General features: G+C 40.1%; 4 protein-coding genes across 4 annotated transcripts; 2 read left to right on the forward strand and 2 right to left on the reverse strand.

Annotated features, from left to right (window-relative positions):
• Positions 1–4,122: 4,122 nt before the first annotated feature.
• Positions 4,123–4,773, forward strand: BDB00DRAFT_174271 (uncharacterized protein). Its single transcript, XM_053116335.1, has one exon. The coding sequence runs from the start codon at positions 4,157–4,159 to the stop codon at positions 4,703–4,705; it is 549 nt and encodes a 182-aa protein (XP_052973041.1). The 5' UTR covers positions 4,123–4,156; the 3' UTR covers positions 4,706–4,773.
• Positions 4,774–5,160: 387 nt separating this feature from the next.
• Positions 5,161–5,970, reverse strand: BDB00DRAFT_858308 (uncharacterized protein; the record flags this gene model as incomplete). The annotated part of the gene is made up of 1 exon (XM_053125859.1): positions 5,161–5,970. A coding segment is annotated over one exon (258 nt), but the record flags the coding sequence as incomplete, so codon positions are not given.
• A 2,689-nt stretch (positions 5,971–8,659) lies between these two features.
• BDB00DRAFT_879279 (uncharacterized protein) lies at positions 8,660–9,326 on the forward strand (the record flags this gene model as incomplete). The annotated part of the gene is made up of 2 exons (XM_053127850.1): positions 8,660–8,891; positions 8,998–9,326. The coding sequence occupies 2 exons, from the start codon at positions 8,660–8,662 to the stop codon at positions 9,324–9,326; spliced, it is 561 nt and encodes a 186-aa protein (XP_052973043.1).
• Positions 9,327–15,951: 6,625 nt separating this feature from the next.
• Positions 15,952–16,249, reverse strand: BDB00DRAFT_721935 (uncharacterized protein; the record flags this gene model as incomplete). Its single annotated transcript, XM_053118189.1, has 2 exons — positions 15,952–16,009; positions 16,152–16,249. Coding segments are annotated over 2 exons (156 nt in total), but the record flags the coding sequence as incomplete, so codon positions are not given.
• Between the last annotated feature and the right edge of the window lie 1,466 nt (positions 16,250–17,715).

Below are 17,715 nucleotides of genomic sequence, written 5' to 3' on the forward strand. Positions count from 1 at the left end.
CCGTTTTTTGTTTTCCTTGAATCTAGAGAACCCTTTTTGGGTGATGGTAGTCCGAGGCTGGGCAGTGAAGAACAATGCTGTTTCATCGATATTCCATATATCACGTCGATCATATTGAGAAAGTTTGTCGCGCATTTTGTCCCTGTTTTCGAGAATGGCATTCGCTTCAACAAATTCGCCTTCACCATGAAGTGTATGTTTACACAGCCCATGACGTCGAGCAAAACGGTGCATCCACCCGTTCGACCCTTTGAAATCCTTGCCTAAGCATTCTGCAAAGTTAACCGCCTTAGTATGAACTATGCTCCAAGTGACCGGGATATGATTGTTTTCGGCGACGTTTATCCACAACATTACAGCATCCTCGACTTCCTATATACGTTGTAGCCATGTGTTTTGAGCTCATCAATATTATACTGTCTAAATTGATTATTGCACTTATTATTATATCGAAACATACGGGAAATCTGGCCTTTTGAAGCCTTCTTCCGGTTTCGATACGAATTACACCTTCTTCCTCTTCCTTTTCCATGCACGCAATAAGCCTTGAAATAGTTGACTTGTCCAGAGAGTTTTCGAGTTTGAACCTTGTAGTTGCCTAGGAAATTAACATTGAATAGGTAAACTTGTTCACTTTGTTTTTTTCTTTGTAATGCTTGAACAGCTCCTGACGTTGATAATTGGTGAATGATACGTTCTTTCTACGACGCTCTCGACGTGTTTCAGGCATGATAATAACGTGAAAGAAGAGCACGATCAAGAAACTGAAGGAAGTGATAATAAGTTCTTTTTTTTTTCGAGGTAAAACTTTTCGGTGAATGGTCCGGGACCACAGCCTAAACGTTGATCCATTTCGATAAATGCAACCTTCGCTAATTACAACTTTTTCTAGAAAAATCTTTGGTTGTATTTAACAGGGGTTTACTGTAGCACGATCTTTTCTGGACCAGCCTCTTGAGCATTTCATTTTAATATCAAAGCAGACTCGTCTTAGAAACATGCAATTTGTGAGGAAGTTCATGTCTGTGTTTTCCCACTTACAAACCAATTGTACAGTACTGCTCCTCAATCTTGGCTGAACTTTTTCTTTCCACAGAATTAAAGATTACATTCACTCCTCATAAACTTATAAACAGTGCTGCTTAAAAATCTAACATCTTTATATTGCTTCAATACAGTACCTGCTCATTAAACTGATCACCTCTGTTTTTCGAGAAAATGATTGGGTTAATGAATGATCAGTTTAAAGATTGAGGGTCTACCATGTGAGTTATAGAACTTGCTGGAAGGATCATCTTATGATGTTACACTATTACATGTAATGTTTATATACATTTCAGGTTGGGATTCGAGTTGTTGAGAGGGAAGAAGAAGAAGAAGAAGAACAGGAAGACATCCAATAGGCGATAGTGAAGATGATATGAATATACCAGTAATTGGTAGACGCTCTTCCTATTACTGTTGAGCCATTGAGACTCTAAACATCTGTGAAGAGAAGAACCAGGTCTTCGAAATTAATGTAATCTCATATCACCGATTTCGCCAATCAAGCTATTAAGCTTAGTAGCTTAACCAAAAAACCGATCAATCGTGGGACAAGTGATCAGTGGTTGGTTTAGCGAACATCTGATATTTTACTGCTTACTGAGCTGGTATTTTGGGGAAGTGATCGGTTTAACGAAATATTGGTTTAAAGGTGATTGGTTCAACGAGCGGGTACTATAATCTTCAAAGCAATTATTAATCAAAAGATTAAATATTTATATATTTCATCTTTTTTAATCCTTAAAATTTTAAAAAGTTAAAATCAAAAAATAATAAATTATTTGAAATATAAATATTTTAATAATTTTATTTATTTTTTTCAATTAAATATAAAATATAAGAAAAATCATTTTTTTTAATTTTAATTTAAATATTATCAAATAAAGATATTTCAATTAAACGATATATCAGTTTACATAAAAAATTTATACTATATAGTTTATATTATCTAATATATAAAAGATTCATCTATAGTTAAAGATTATTCCTCCAAGTGACCAAATAACTACATGATCACTTCAAGATAGCAAGGATCTATTTACTAGGAATCCCAGGAGCTGCTGAAATTTCCCAAATCCGGCCAATAGTCTTGCCGATAAGAAAAACCCATATTTATTTTTGGCTTGGACAAATAGTTTTATAGTGCATCCCGTTTATAATTGCTAATGTTTCAATTTTTTGATGTTTTAAAAGCCCATCTTTATATTGCTACGCCTATGTGACTTCATTTTTTGGACCTCTTTATCCGTTTCTTCTCCAGACATATTGCAGCTGTATATCTCCTCAATGTACACTATCTGCTTTACTGGTCACTTAGGTCACAAAATGCACAGCCAAATTTTCTGGCAGAGTCATGGGCTGGTCACAGAAAATTACCTGTGTATTATTGACCTTTACTAGCAAAGACATTAAATACGGCACGCAATTCTATTGGGTGAGAACGATCCTAGCTTCAAATCCGGCATAAAGTTCAGTGTTTCAAATTTATACCACCTCAGCTAAAAACCAGCAAAATCAGCCAACTTTGATAGCTGATAACTTTTTTTACAAACAAAATAAGTTAACCCGAGTTCAATAACTACATTAAAGATACTAAAGAATGATATTCAAATAACAAATATGCAAAGCATTAACTTACTGATCTTTGATTAGAGTTCACTTTTTAGCAATTATAAATAAGATACACTATACCAACGACACATATACCGTCAGGCACTATATTTTTGTAGCTTTTCATATATATATCATAGATGATTCATATATCAATACTCGTCATTTTTTGAGGTCTTTCCATATAGACGATCCATATATAGATACTCGCTATTGTTGAGGTCTTTCATATAGAAGTTTTATATATCAATACTCACCATCTTTTTTAAGGCTTTCCATATAGGCAATGTATACTAAGAGTAACCATTTTTCCATGTTTTCATCGCTAGTTTTAGGAAAGAAAGGATGATATATAAGATATAGAGTTTTAAGTTTTGATTTTTACTGCCCTAGAAAAACAGGTTCGCCTTTTTTGCTTCTTTTTCTATACTGAAGCTTCTTTCATTGGAGAATAATCATTAGTAACAGAATATAGTACTATAGTATCATAAATGATAATGTTGAATATAGATTTTAAGAATATTATTTATATATTTTATGTTTTATTTTAAATAAATTCAATAATCCGATATAATTTTTATTATAAATATTTTTTGTTTTAATGACAATTTTTTATAGATTAAAAAATAGATAACAAATAAAAAAAGTTATAATATAAAATAAATAAAAATTTATAGATTAGAAAAAGACATAAAAAGGAATTAGGGGTGATTAAACAACTTGCTTGGGAAATGTTGGGGGCTAAATAATGAAATTAAAAGATAATGAGTTGTATGAGGTGGACAAGCTCATTATGTGTTCTCAACAACAATAACTTATTCCTTTTTAAATATACCAATAAATCTATATTTAATGTTTAGTTTTATTTCTACCATGGATACTACTCAAGCCACTACTACTACTTCTACCAATGCCTTCACTAATGGCACTGTTGCTTCGCCCGAGATCGTGACAGTTCGTAATGCCATTGATGCCAGTGTTCTTACTGAGCATAGAGAGTACAAATGCACTAATTGCCGGAAGACGAGACCTGGTACAGTGGCTACTCGTGATAGTGATATGCCCAGTGAGACCCAAATCCATCACTATATCGAAATATTACTTTATCGAATTGTGGTTCTGTCAATGATATCTAGTACATAGATTACCTGGAGTATTTGGCGAGCTCTACAATAAAAGCTCTAGAATCCCGTCCTGTCAAAATTGATAGTACACAACTCCTAAAAGACTTTACTGTAGGAGAAGAATAATACAGTGCCCGCGCGCTACAACGATATTTGATATAATGATAATTCGATATACCGATAGGATTCTCAGGTGCAAGGCCGATTACTTAGTAAAATATCAGTAATTTTACATAACAACGAATGATACGATTTTCCAAAATATCGGTTTATCGAGCAGTAAATAATGCACTTTATTTTCCAAAATAAGATAAAGTATCTGTTTGTTGGGCAGTTTTTAGCTCTGCAGCAGCCAGCATTCTCAACTTTCTTCTTATATGAAAAATAATTCTTGCATCGTCTTCGTCGTCAACTACCATATCTTTCAAAAAGTCGACGAGATGACGCTTACACTCTTTTATAGAGAACAAAGAATGATGTTGCTCTTGTTCTTCATGTCCTTTTCTCTGCTTCTCTTCTTCAGGATCTTCACCTACCTTTACATATCAGGAACAAGTAACCTATCATACATAACTTTAATTTTAGTACAAAAAAATAAACCACATACCCAACTCTCCTTCAATCAATGTATCATTCACAAGCTCTTCCAGAGAAGATGCTTCATGAATGTAATCGCCTTCTTCGTCTGGAATCAGGTCAATCTGATCCACCCCACAAGAGTCATGATGAACATCAAAAATAAGTTCATCGAGCTCATCGTACAAAAAAATGTCGGCTTCTTCAGCTGCCTATCTTGTCACAACCTCTTCATTGGTTTCGATGTTGATCAATCCTGTATGCCTCCAGCAGTTTTGGATTGTTTCTACAGAGACCATGCCCCAAGCGTCCCTGCCCAATTCATTGCTTTTAGCTGGTCCACATCATAGAGCTCGCCCAGCTAATGGTTTCTATACTTGCGACCAGCTTCACGATAGTGGGAGGCACTATAAAACAGCCGTAGTACGTAGTGTTATTGATAATGCTACATGGAGTATGATATACAATCATTAGCTAATTATGTATTTATAGCCTACCAGTATTGCTTCTTAAAGCTCGCAATTATTCCAGCATCTAATGGTTGAAACATTGATGTGGTGTTTGGGGGCAGCGTGAGAACTTCAATGTTCTCAAATGTTGGAACCTTATGCGAAGGCGCATTATCAATAAGGAGTAAAATTTTTTTATGCATATTCCCCATTGTAATGTCAAGCCTACGCATCACCAAGGCAAAAATATCTGCTGTCATCCAAGCCTTACGGTTGCTCCAATGGAAGTGGCCATGCTCTGCCCCTACAAGATATACTTTAGTATTGATAAATTCTGGTTTTGAATCGATGCTTTACCTGACTTCTTGTCGAAACACTTCGGTTTTTCAGCATGGCCAATAAAAAACAGCTAATGCTTATGCGATCCATCAGCATTGCAGGCCAAACCAATCTAATCCGGGTCTTGTCATCTTTTAGACCAGAAAGAGGTGCTTTCGAAATCGTTCTGCGAGGGACCTGGGCATAGAAAAGGCTAGCTTCATCGAAGTTATATACGTTCGAGAGCCCGTACTCTTTGATCTTCTCTTTGATCTGGGCAACGCGTTCTTGTGCTGTTTCGGTAGCAATAGCAGTCGTAGCAGATCCTGCTTCACCATGCATGAATCTCGATTTGTATCCAAAGCGTCTCTCAAAGTTCGTAATCCAGCCATCAGAGAACTTCAAATCAGTGATTTTCATGACCTTGGCAATTGCCTCAGCTTGAATTCTGATGGCTTCTCGGTTGAGTGGTTGGCCTATGATAGGCTTTCCATTTCGTCGACGTAACGTGAAAGCGCCCTTTCTAAATCCGGTTGCGCACAAGGTCTGCTTCTCTTGCCATCGAGTTCGTCATCAGTCATTGCCATAAATTTATCGGCATTCTTGAGAATGTCCGATATGGTGCTTTGCTTGTGACAAGTACTCAGTGCATACTTTTCCTTTGCCCATTCTGCAAGTCTGCCTTGGGTCCAGCCGCTCTGCTTATGCTTGTACACAATTGCAAGCTTTTGGCGCTTAGTAAGCGTTTGGCGTTGTTTTTTCGGTTCGTTAGGGCTGTCTGCATTGATAATGCGAGAGGAGCCAGCTGCGATTCTGTCAGCAGTAATAAGACGAGAAGACATTTTGTGGATAAAGAAGTGATGTTTTCCTCTCTCTTCATTGATTATTACTAAGCTAATGATGGACGCTAGTTTAATTATGTTTCCAGCACATTCTTTTTGCTTCTTTTTTTGCGGAGGATATCTGAGTAGACTATGGAGAAGCTTTATTCCGAACTCATCTGCCCTGAGAGCCAATTCGATATACCGACATTTTGATATAACGATAGGTTTTTCGGTCCACGGGGTGTATCGTTATAGCGCGCGGGCACTGTAGAGAGGCTGGAGAAGAAGCTGAAAGGCTTCTATCTAATGAGCTTGATGCTAGGATTTTTAATACTCATGAGGTACAGGTAGGTAGATGTTGATGAAGAAGAGAATAACTAGAGAAGACGAGATGAGGAGAAGGAAGCATTGAAACCACTGCACAGTAAAAGAGAGAAGAGCAGTATACAAGCGATTTATTGAGAACAATATCAGCTGAAGACGACCTGGATGCTCAGCTAATCAGGCATACTAGACTCTGAGAATTAACCAGTGCAAAGTAAACTGATCTTTTTTTCCTTTTCTAATAAATAAAAATGTACTATTGGTCCGCTCGATATAATGATATTTCTGATGGTTGATATCACATATCACAATAGCAAATTAGTAATAATTCCCTGCATAATTTGATTCGGACCCTAAAAACTCATCACTATATCGAAATATTACTATACCGAATATCACTATAACGAGTGGCCACTGTATTTCTTTTGTTGGTCGCATTGGGACGTTCAAAATTTGTCTCGACTGTCGTGAACACGCAACTCCCCAAGATTACATTCCTCTTGATCGAATGGTTTTTTTTTTGGATTTTTTGGCCGATCAGTACCCTTTTGTTGAGGATAACGGGAGAACAGTATGTTTGATATGCTATAAAAAAATAGTTAGTTAACTTGATATTCATTCGTTTGTCCATATTTATCTGTTTACTATGCAGCACTATCGATTTATGGGCTATATCTGCATCGAACCCTATATGAGAGGCGAGGATGTGATAATCGACGCTGTTATTGAAGGTGTCTGGCGCTGTGATGGATTCCGATACATCAGGAAGAATACTGGTGATCCTCAGCTTTCGTCTGATATACCTTTTACCGCGTATTGCTCGCGTTCGAGAAGGTATCAAAACCAGATTGAAAATGCCCAACGTAGGCAGATGACAGATCGTATGGAAACATACGATTGTAGTGACCATATACAAGGAAAGGTCAGAGAAGATCTCGGTTACGTGGAGCTGTTTATAACCCATCGCCAGCATGCACGTATTGGAATTGAACCTGTGGAAAGAAACCTGGTTCCAGACGATATACGCGAGTATATTGCAAGAAGAACTCGGCAGTCCACGACGATCAGCCCGACCATCCTGTATCATGAAGTGGTCCAGGAGTTTTCACTCTCAGATATCACGCCTGAACAGGTGTATTACTGGTGGAGCGAGACTTTCAAACACGAGTATCGCTTGCATGAAGATCAGATGATCTCGACGCGCATGCTTGTTCGTAGATACAATGATCAAGGTTTCCGAGAGGTATATACAATATGATTGCTAACGATGAATCTAGTCTTCTCGCTTTAAAAAAGATAGAATTAGATTAGTAGTAGACTCTAGTTAAAATCTTATGCAGTTACAATAAAACTTAGGTTTTCTGGAAACGTGAAAGAGACATTGTTGTTGCTTATGGTTTCGTCACCCCCTTTTTCCCTCTGCTCGTGGCAAGTGATCATGTGGAAGAGTACTGCATTGATTCCACATACAAAACCAGTCGTGTCGGCTCTGAATTATATGGAATTATTGCAAACGTGAATGGTGTGGGATTTCCGATTAGATACCTTTTATATCTGGCATCTGATGAAGCTGTCCCCAATACAAAAACAGATACCCTTATCAAGTTTTTTGAGGTGCTAAAGGATGATTATTTCGATTCTCTGTTTATGTTCTCGGACAAGAACCAATGGCAGATGAATGCCATCCAACATGTGTGGGGCGAATCGCGATTACGTCTTTGTCTTTGGCACATGCCAAAATCGGTTGAGCGCAAGCTGTCCAAGCAGAGAAGCGCCCATCCACCACTGTATGATAGTGCACAAGCGCATCGCGATTTTCCTTCTGTTAATCCAGACTGGACGCCGACTACTAGTGGACGTAGTGGCGTAATTTGTCAAAAAGCAGACTGCAAACATATCATTGAATTAATGACAAAGCACTACAATCAGCACCCTTTAATTCCTGATGGTAAAATTACTTGTATTTACAGCAATAACTTAAATGTGAATTGCTATGCTATATTTTATATGTTCAAATACTCAAAGAGTATGCCAATGCGAGAATACTCTAAATAGGTACTACAACACGTAGTGCTGAAGAAATTCACTAATTTGCCGTAATCGAGATCCTTTTGTTCTGCTATGCAAAAGGGTATATCGACGCCTGGATTTATTTGTACGAGCGATGGTACAAGCCAGCAGCATGGAAGCTATGGGCGCGTACCAGCATCCCTGATCGCATTCCAGATAGGAGAACAACAATGCTGATCGAAGCGCACTCACTTATACCAGTTTAACTGTGCACGTTTGGACTATTGGTGTATGTTATCATTACGCGTCATTGTCGCGAGTTACGGCATAAATTTCGGCGTGATATTGTTCGGTCTCGTTGTAACAAACGATGGAAATAATGTTCGTCGGTCAATGGAACAAGGATGTCCTGTTGGCAGAAAGCCCGGTTGCAGTCACCCAGTATCAACCATCAGTTGAAAGATGGACCTGCAGTTGTCCGGCTTTTTTGCGAAGTCGATTTATGATCTGTAAACACCTTGCTCGTCGTTCTGGTTCTGGTCGCATCGTTGCTAAGCAACATTTTATCCAACGCCAAAGCATTGCTCCTTTTGTGCGTATACGACCAGTAAGTAAGATTGATAAATGCAACTACTATGTCTATGATTTCGCCCTAGGATTAAATATGTGCCGTTGTATAATAAATCAGTGAAAATGTTCTCCGAAACATTTTTATAGACACTACACATCCTAGTGGCGATGCCAATGACGATGAGGACGACGACGAACACAACGATGATGATGATGAAGTTAGACATATTGATGATGGCAATTGGGATATCGCACCTCTTATTGCTACTACTAACGCCATTCATCGCCGCTTCTCTCCTTCTCCTTCCCCCCTTCCTACTACCGCCATCACTGCTTCTACTGCAACTAGCCATCCAACGACTCCAACATTGATCGACCTAACCAGTAACGATGACGTATTTGTTGTCGATCAGAAAGAGGACCATTGTGCTGGGAGCTTCACATGCAGGCGTATCGATCAGAGCAACGTGCATTGATTAAACAACTACATGCAAACCTAGAGTCGTTTCGCGATGCTGCAGATGAATATCAACAAGTTGTATCGACTACACAATTCGATGTTTTTCGTGCAGCAGCTCAAAATAACACTGTTGGTGACTATTTGTCAGAGAATATTCAAGATCAATGTAGACACACTATACCAACTACATTCTGTGGGACAAACCAACATACACGACACAATACTTAACGGTTCCTTCTCTCAAACATTCTTTAAACATTTCTTGGTTCGTACGCATCCCGCGAGAAATAAAGTGTTCACACCCGCACATATATATCATATCACACATACTTATTTGTTACAACACATTACTATTGCTAAAAAATTATGGTGCATACTGGTATTAAATGTCATTACACTCGAAACATTGTGAACACACTAAATACTGTACATTTGGCGAACTATGCGAGTGTATCTCTGTTTTTCCCTTAGCTATTACCTAGACGGCAAGATGAACTTCAACATTGAACAGACACCATATGGATGGTCCGACAAATTTTGAGGAACTAAAGAGTCCAGTAGAATGCTCAAGGGGTTGCTCCTTCTTCTGCATACACACATGTTGGCAGTCTACTGCTCGTGCTGATAAAAAAGGGATTGTAAAAGAAAGTGGTATCATCAGACTATCCATATAATTGAATGGCCTAGTACTTTGCAGCCTCATGGGCTCACCAATTTCTGGTCAATGTATCCATTGGTTTAAACATGTATATATCGGATTAATCATATGAATATTAAGAAAAGGGAGGGAAAGAAAAGTAAAGGAAAAAAAGAGAGAGAAAAGAAAGAGCGGGCAAGAAGAGACATTGTGCTACTAAGGTTGATATGGTCCTGTTAGGTCAACTGGCTCAGAATCAGAGTGTTTTGCTTCAGATCCAGATGAAAGAGAATGAGCATCCAAATTTTCTAGAAGGGAAATATCCACATGGATCATGCTTTCAAATGCGTCTTGGAAGATACCATTGATCACCTCGGATTCTGGCACCACCATCTTTGTGGCCTTTACCTCGAGCATAAGGGTAGCAGGCAGGCCATTCAATCAATGCACCCGGCCTGAGCTGGATGAAAATTATATGGTTGCGAATGAGCTGCATGACGATTGGAGTTGTACGTATCGCTTGGGATGGGGTGCTTAGTAATGGGCAAAATAACGAGGATTCAGTGCCAAAGAATGCTATAGACGTGTTGAACGCATCCGAGGCAAGCTGAGCACACTCTGGATAGTAAAACTAATGATGCGCATTTGGATAAAGAACACTTAGCATTCTTTCAGCGTCGAAACTCTCATAAATACTTTTTCCGCAATTTTTGATAAAGAACTCGCGCATTCCGGCCTTGATATCAATATATCGTTTTTCATCTCCAAGTAAAGCAACAGCCAACGACCGGAAACCACAATTTCCATCTGGAATCGCATTGTGCACTACTAAGTTCACAGCAGAGCGTGGAATTGCATCGCAGACCATGTCCAGGTTTGGTACAATAGGTGGATCAGCGGACGTAAAAGGTGATGGTAAAGAAGCGGGCAAAAAGGATGACCAAAAAGGTGACATTGTAAGTTGTTGTTGTTGTTGTTGTTGTTGCTGTGGTGGCGTTGGCGGTATGGTAGTGATGTCAGCTTTAGCTTTATGCTTGCCCTCCCTTAGTACAAACCTAGTCAGTACAGTATCATATATGTTATAGTTATAGAAGATCAATTACAGCAATTATTAAACTATTACTTACCAAATATCGGCTGCTTCGCGTCCCACGTTTGTTTTGGCTTTCTTGTTGCTTTCGTTCTGTTGGTGTTCCAAAGCGATAAGATCGCGCTTTGAGTTGCGCTTAGGTTTGCCTTTCGTTGGTAGAGATTTTGGCTGCTCCAGTTGCTTGATATCCATGAAAAGATCATCGCTGATGGCTTGCAAATGACGTAGAAGAGTTGAGCGTTGCTTTTGGTCAGGCAATCGATGCAACATAGTGGTGATACGCGTGAGCTCAGCCTCGATTTGACTCTCCATGGTGGAAGCAGAATATGATTCCGAAATTGCTAGGATGTTGCTGCTACTGTGGATTGTTTCTTCCTCTACATAAAGATACTACAGTTTAGTATAGTGAGTAAGAGTGATACTAAGCTATCTATACCTTCAGGAGCTGTTTTTTCAGGATGGAGATGCCAGCGTCTAAGGATAATGCTCAAAGGAATTTTTCCTTTAGATGGTATCATGTGACAGCATGGAATTCCGTAATGAGCTTTGATTGCACATTGACAGTTGTCAGTTCTTAGCGGATTTGGATATACAAGCTCCTTGCGAATTGCATTGAATGCGCACTTCGATATGTGGCGCTGTAAATCTACCAGCCTTTCCTTTTGACTTGGCGGGATATGCGAGTTTACACCGAAATGTTCGCTATCCAATTGACGATCCCAACTTAGATTCTGCACAGGCAAATCAACACACAGCGAATACGATTAGCAATTAATGTGCGTAGAATAGGATTGTAGGTAAATATAAAACTACCATATTTATATAATATATACGAATATATTGTACCTTTAATCTGTAGAATTCATCGATTTGCTCAAAAGCAAGGTATAGGTTACCACTGGCGGACTGTATGGCCTTCTTCGTATCGGCGTGCGTTCCTTCAACTCTGTTGGTGGTACTATTCCCAAGATGCTTGACATCTGCGAGGTACCGTCCGACCCATATTTCTTTACTGCAAGCGAAAGTATTACACATAAGTATAGTGTCCAAGCAAACGATCTCCGTTAAAAATCCAATATATAGTTACCTCTCGAGATATGCTTTCACTTCTTCCGGCTTTTTGGCTTTCATTGCAGCCTCATTGTACATGCCGATCGCCTGTTGCTCGAAATCCTCATTTGGAACCATCCGCTTGTTCTATAATTTTATAATCATATTCATCAGCCATCAAGTAGTTGATGGCTTTCAGGAGCGCCTCAAAGTCCTCTAACTTCAAAAAGTTTCTGCAGCTTGACTTGAAAATTGCGTTTGATGTGGTTGGTACAGAGCAATTTCTTCGAGTTGGGGAATCCGTGATCCAAGGCTTTCATCAACGCGGACTCGCTGTCAGTTACAAAGACTTTCGGGGAGACTGGCTGCTCAGCTGGCCAAACAACTTGCTCAAGCTTTTTGACAAACCAGTCGTAGCTGTCATTCGTTTCTTCAGTCACCCATCCACCAGCAATACAGAACGTTTTCAAGTCTGGATAACCAACATTGCCTGTACCGACGACATTTACAAAGGGGAGCCGATGTCTGTTTGTCTTGTACGTGGCATCCATGATGATGGTTTCGGGGAATTGGCGAGCAAGTGAAATTGCAGAATGATGAGCAAAGAAAAGAGAGTGCAAGAACCGTTTTTCGCCATCTTGCTTCGATTCCCATTCAACGACGTAATCCTTGTCCTGTAACTTGCTGATAAGCTTGAACATGGTATGGTTGGGATCGTTGTTGAATACCATCTGTCGCATATTCGTGATGTCCTTGGGGCTGACAACCGTTTTGTTAGCAGCAAGGTATGACACAATTTCAGTATTACTGGCGTGCCCTTTGATCATGCTAAGAACAATTTCGTGCTGCTTCCCATCGAGCTGACGAAGCATTGGATACGATGAGAGCTTCTTTGCAATCTCATGATTGTGTTCACCGTCGTAAGAAGAGACAACGTGCCATTGCTGGCTAACCTTGCTCAATGGCCGCAGCTTGATCTCAAACTCGCATCCAATTCGCTGGGAGTCTCTCTCGCGCCGTTTCTTGCTGTCCTTGCTGTTGGATCGAATGACATCACCTTTGTCGTTCGCCAATCTACTGTCGTATTTTTGCCATCGTCATATACCTCTTGATTGGTAGGTTGTCCAAAGTGCTTGCAAACAAGACGGAGGACTCTTTTTACTCCTGTACACGTACTTTTCAAGGTACGCAGGGAAACCTTGCTCTTTTTCCCCCTGTCGACGCAAGCTTGCTTGGCAGAGTCAAAGTCGTCATAAGTGGCTCGAAGTTCTTCAGGAATTGCACTTGTAGTTTTTGACATTGCGATAGAAATGAGTTGAGAGATTTAGAGAAGTATGCTTGTTTGTTTATGGGAAGTAAAAGAAGCAATTTTTAAGATACGCTCCAATTTCCATTGTCACTTCCTGAGTACTATGTAGTACCAAACATGATGCGAACGACACGATGATGTAGAGGTCAATGTGTCTATGGACTATGTATATGCGGACTATGTATGTAAAGGATTTTGCATTAATGCAGACTCAGTTTCATATGCATTATGTAAGACGTGTCAAATCAAAAAGTTTATTTTCTTTTGTTTGTTTAATAATCCTCTTGGCCTCCCTTTCTTTTCTACATCATTTTTCAGTGTCATCACCAGCATACTACTCGCATATTCTGTCCATGCATCTAGGACACTTTTCTTTATACAAGCAAGTAGCAGTTGCCGGTGCTATATTTCATTGTGCGCGTGTGTCTCTCCTTTCTGACAATTTACGTTGAAAAGGCAAATGCATACATTTAGTTTATACCTACTCATTTTATGTTACTTGGTACGATGCTAATGCTTCGTTCTTCAATCTTGTGTTAAATATTGCTTCAATTCGATGTGTGATTGAGGAATGTGGATGAAGTGGTGTGCAAGAATTGGTTCGATGAAGGGGGCTGTACGAAATGGTTCGGCGAGAGGTGGGGGGGTGCAAACTAAAAGTCCGGGCCGGGCAGAGACTGGGGGGGGGTGCACGAGCAAATAGATCTGCCCAAATAAAGTTCTCTGTAATTGAAAACCTCTCTGACGTAATTTTTCTTGATGAATAACGAAACCGCTCTGCTTGGGCATTATCATTGTCAGATCCAATTGCAAATGAAAGTTCTTGGTCATATAGCACGTCTTCCATTGCAGTTTTATCTTGTGTGGTTAGCTAAAGAGTGTAGACAGTGTAGATCGTAAAGTAATTGAAGTGTACTTGAATCAGAATAAATGTTTACTTTCTTTTATATCCGGTCGTTGTTAGCGCTCTGTGCTTGACTTTGAAATGTTTGGCATTACTTGGAACCCACTCATATTTATCCAACAAAGACTCAAAAATACAATAGCAAGCCGTCGTGTCTTCATACATCAATTGCCATGATAATAACACCTTCACGTTATATTGAAAAAATAAGTTGCCATCTTATAACCCATCATGCGCCGTGTCGAATATTTATTCAGTGCAAAGTAAAAAACGTATCCCCCCGCCATCATGATTCTCCCACTCCAAGGCTATTATTTTTTTTATTTACATGTTTATCCCCCCTCATTCCCCCAGACCATATAAATCTATCTTATGTTGTACTTGTATGCTTACTCCTACAGCATGCTCCCCTTCCACTTCCCCATATGATCTTTTCCATGTCTCATTCACAGGGCATTCATCTCCCAATTCTTCTTTGGCCTGTCTTGAACAAATATGTCTTCCCCTGGACGCTGTGTTCAAATTGAGACGCAAAATACGGTCCAACTTTTAAACGAATAAATATGGCTATGTAGCTATATTCACATAAAATAAAGGCTTGCTCCACTATTAATACGATGGTGATAGTAGCGTATCTCGTAATTGGTTGCCCTGCGATGTATGAGATTACCAACTACTACTGATAATAAACTCACGTCTGCTTCGCTTTCTTAAAGAGGTGAATGCGACATCTTGAGGGAGACAGAGTGAAGGAAGGGCCTGGTCGAGATTTGGATAAAAGGGGAAAATAGACGACGCTAGAACATTGCTTATTCTCAGATATAACGGAGAAGGTCAAAGTGGCGTAACACCATGAGGCTGCGTAATGCATTGCGTTTTGCAAACCTGACGAAACTCTGTGTGAGAAAAAAACACCAGCGAATAGTCGGAACGGCGGAGGAGCGGTTTGCTTCTTAGATGTAGCATTGTAATGAAAGTTATTTTGCTGTTTTTTTGCTCCCATTATGTTGTGGCATGTAGTATTCAGCGTGATTATCACTTCAAGTCATTGTAGCAGCAATAGAGCGATTTTTCTTTTTTATTGTATGTCTTAATGAAATAGGGTCAAATCCATTGGGGTATAGGGCTTATTGAGCTGGCTATTGAAGCAGCAACAGGAGTGTCAAAAGAAAAGATAGTCTGGTGTTACGTTGTTACATTCGCTGAATGCAAAAGCTGTTGATTGGATACAGAAGTCTGCACCGCACTGTGGGTCTATAACTGATGCGGCTGCGGCAATGTCATGGCTGTTGTAAGTGATAGGCTCCGGAGCATCAGTAGTATAATTGATTTCGTCACATAGCAGTTGTTTCCAGGGTAATGATGAAGTTGCCGTAATATTTGCAGTGTGGGGATCGTTCATTGGAAATGATGGTGCTGGCCTTGTAGTAGCAATAGTGGTTGTAGTAGAAGAAGAAGAGGAGGAAGAGGCGGAGGAAGTAGAGGAAGAAGTAGGCATATCAAAGAGTGTAGGATACGGGTGTAGGAAAGGCATCATCATTGTGTCGTCTTTTCTATGATTGAGCTGTGCCATGTTTGCCAGCTGTCGAACGCGCATTATCCGTTCCTTATGCGACATCCGGTTCTTCGCAACGACCTTTTTGAGATCATGGACCTTGAAATGACGCCGTAAATTGCTAATCACTGCGAATCGTTTGTTGCAATTTGGTCTAATAGATGATAAGAGAAAGCGAGCAGGAAACAGTGATCAAAGAACCAATAACTTTGTATTTAGTGATGTGTCATCAGCTGGTATTGTAGTTTTGACGTTTGTAACAAAAACGAAACAGCTCGACCGAAGTCTTCGCATACATATGACATTTGAAGGGCTTCTCTCCAGTATGAGTGTAGATATGCGGCTGCAAGGCGCTAGGCTTTGCAAAAGACTTGTCACAAAACGTGCACTGGTACGGTTTCTTGGAGATCTTGCGAGTGCTACTGGCGCTGCTACCAGTGCCATCAGTAGCAGTAGTGAAGGTAGTATTGAAGAACATATCTTGTGTCGTTGAAGCGTCGAGCACGCTGCTGGTCTTGGACAGCTCGATATTGACAGAAGCGGCCATATATAAAGGGTCTTGTGGAGTGGTTGATGAGGTTTTACTCACAGTCATGGGAAAAAAGGAAGAAAAAGACAGACAGAGAGAGGCAGAAACAGTGAAGAGGTAAGTGTGTCGAACAAACAGATACAAGATTGAGAAACGTCTGGAACAGCACTCTATTTAAGCGGTCTGCGCGACAGCAGCTGCAACAGTAGCGTAGCAACAATGTTGTTCGGAAGAATAGGAGGGGCATGCGCGACTGATCATCACCTATGTGGGTAAACTCCTCGTTGCACAGCGTAAGCACTTTGTTTTACAGCCCCACGCAAGCCAGCACAATCTGAAAAAAAAAATGAAGGGAGGTGCAAAAAAGAAGGCGTAAGCCTTATATTTGCGACGATAAAGTACACGTTGTGCGCTGTATTCGTGCCATGTAAAGTTGCACAGTGGGTATCCAAAAGCCGAGTACATAGGATATATCGAGCTTCGCCTTTGCCGTGTTCCTTGTTCCGAGAAGTTATTTGTCGTATCGATCTTCATGAATTTTCAGTGTATCTTGGAAGATTTCGTCCTGTTCGTGGTCATCATCGACGAAAAAAGTAAAAATAAAAACAATCCGCGAATCTTTGTCTCTCAGGAGGTGTTTGAGATCGCTTTGTGGTTGACAGGAGCAAGGGCGCAGATGATGACGGCAAGTAGTAGGTGCGTTCTTTCTTCCTTGTCTGCACTGAATAGCCTCCTCTACCCCTCCCCCCCCACTTTTTCGCTTTCTCAGGGGTAGCATCTCGGACCTTCTGCAAAACGCTAGAACACAATGAATACTGTAGCATCCTGAGTTGGACGGCTCACGTCCGTTCGACTTTATCCCTTTTTAGGTATGCATGGAACATGACTCTGGGTACCCTTCTCCAAAACGGATCCGCGTTCCAGATTCCCGACTTGAACAATTCGGGCTCCGTGGTTTTTTTTATATACTTGCAGTTCTGTTTAGCAACTTTTTTATTTGATGCACGTAATATAGCCAAGTTCTTCTCAAAGAGAGCTGCTAGCTGATGAATAGCTCTATCAGCAAAGTGGTGGTATATGTAGAACGCACCGTATGCGCGGCAATGCTTCCACTGACGAAGAAAGAAAGGTCCTCGACAATATATGAGGTATTCAAACCATAAAGCTTATGTCGGACGTTACACAAACCAGAATGCAACAACCTTAACGTCGTGTGTGTATGTTTGTTAAAAGCATACGCACCTGTCGTTGCTTAGGGGGGTGTAGTACCCATGTATGCATGTGCATCCCACGACAGGTGCGACGCCATAGCAAATAATCAAACACGGTGA

The sequence above is a fragment of the Zychaea mexicana genome (genome assembly GCF_025766255.1).
Source record: "Zychaea mexicana strain RSA 1403 chromosome Unknown BDB00scaffold_168, whole genome shotgun sequence".
Taxonomy (NCBI): Eukaryota; Fungi; Mucoromycota; class Mucoromycetes; order Mucorales; family Lichtheimiaceae; genus Zychaea; species Zychaea mexicana.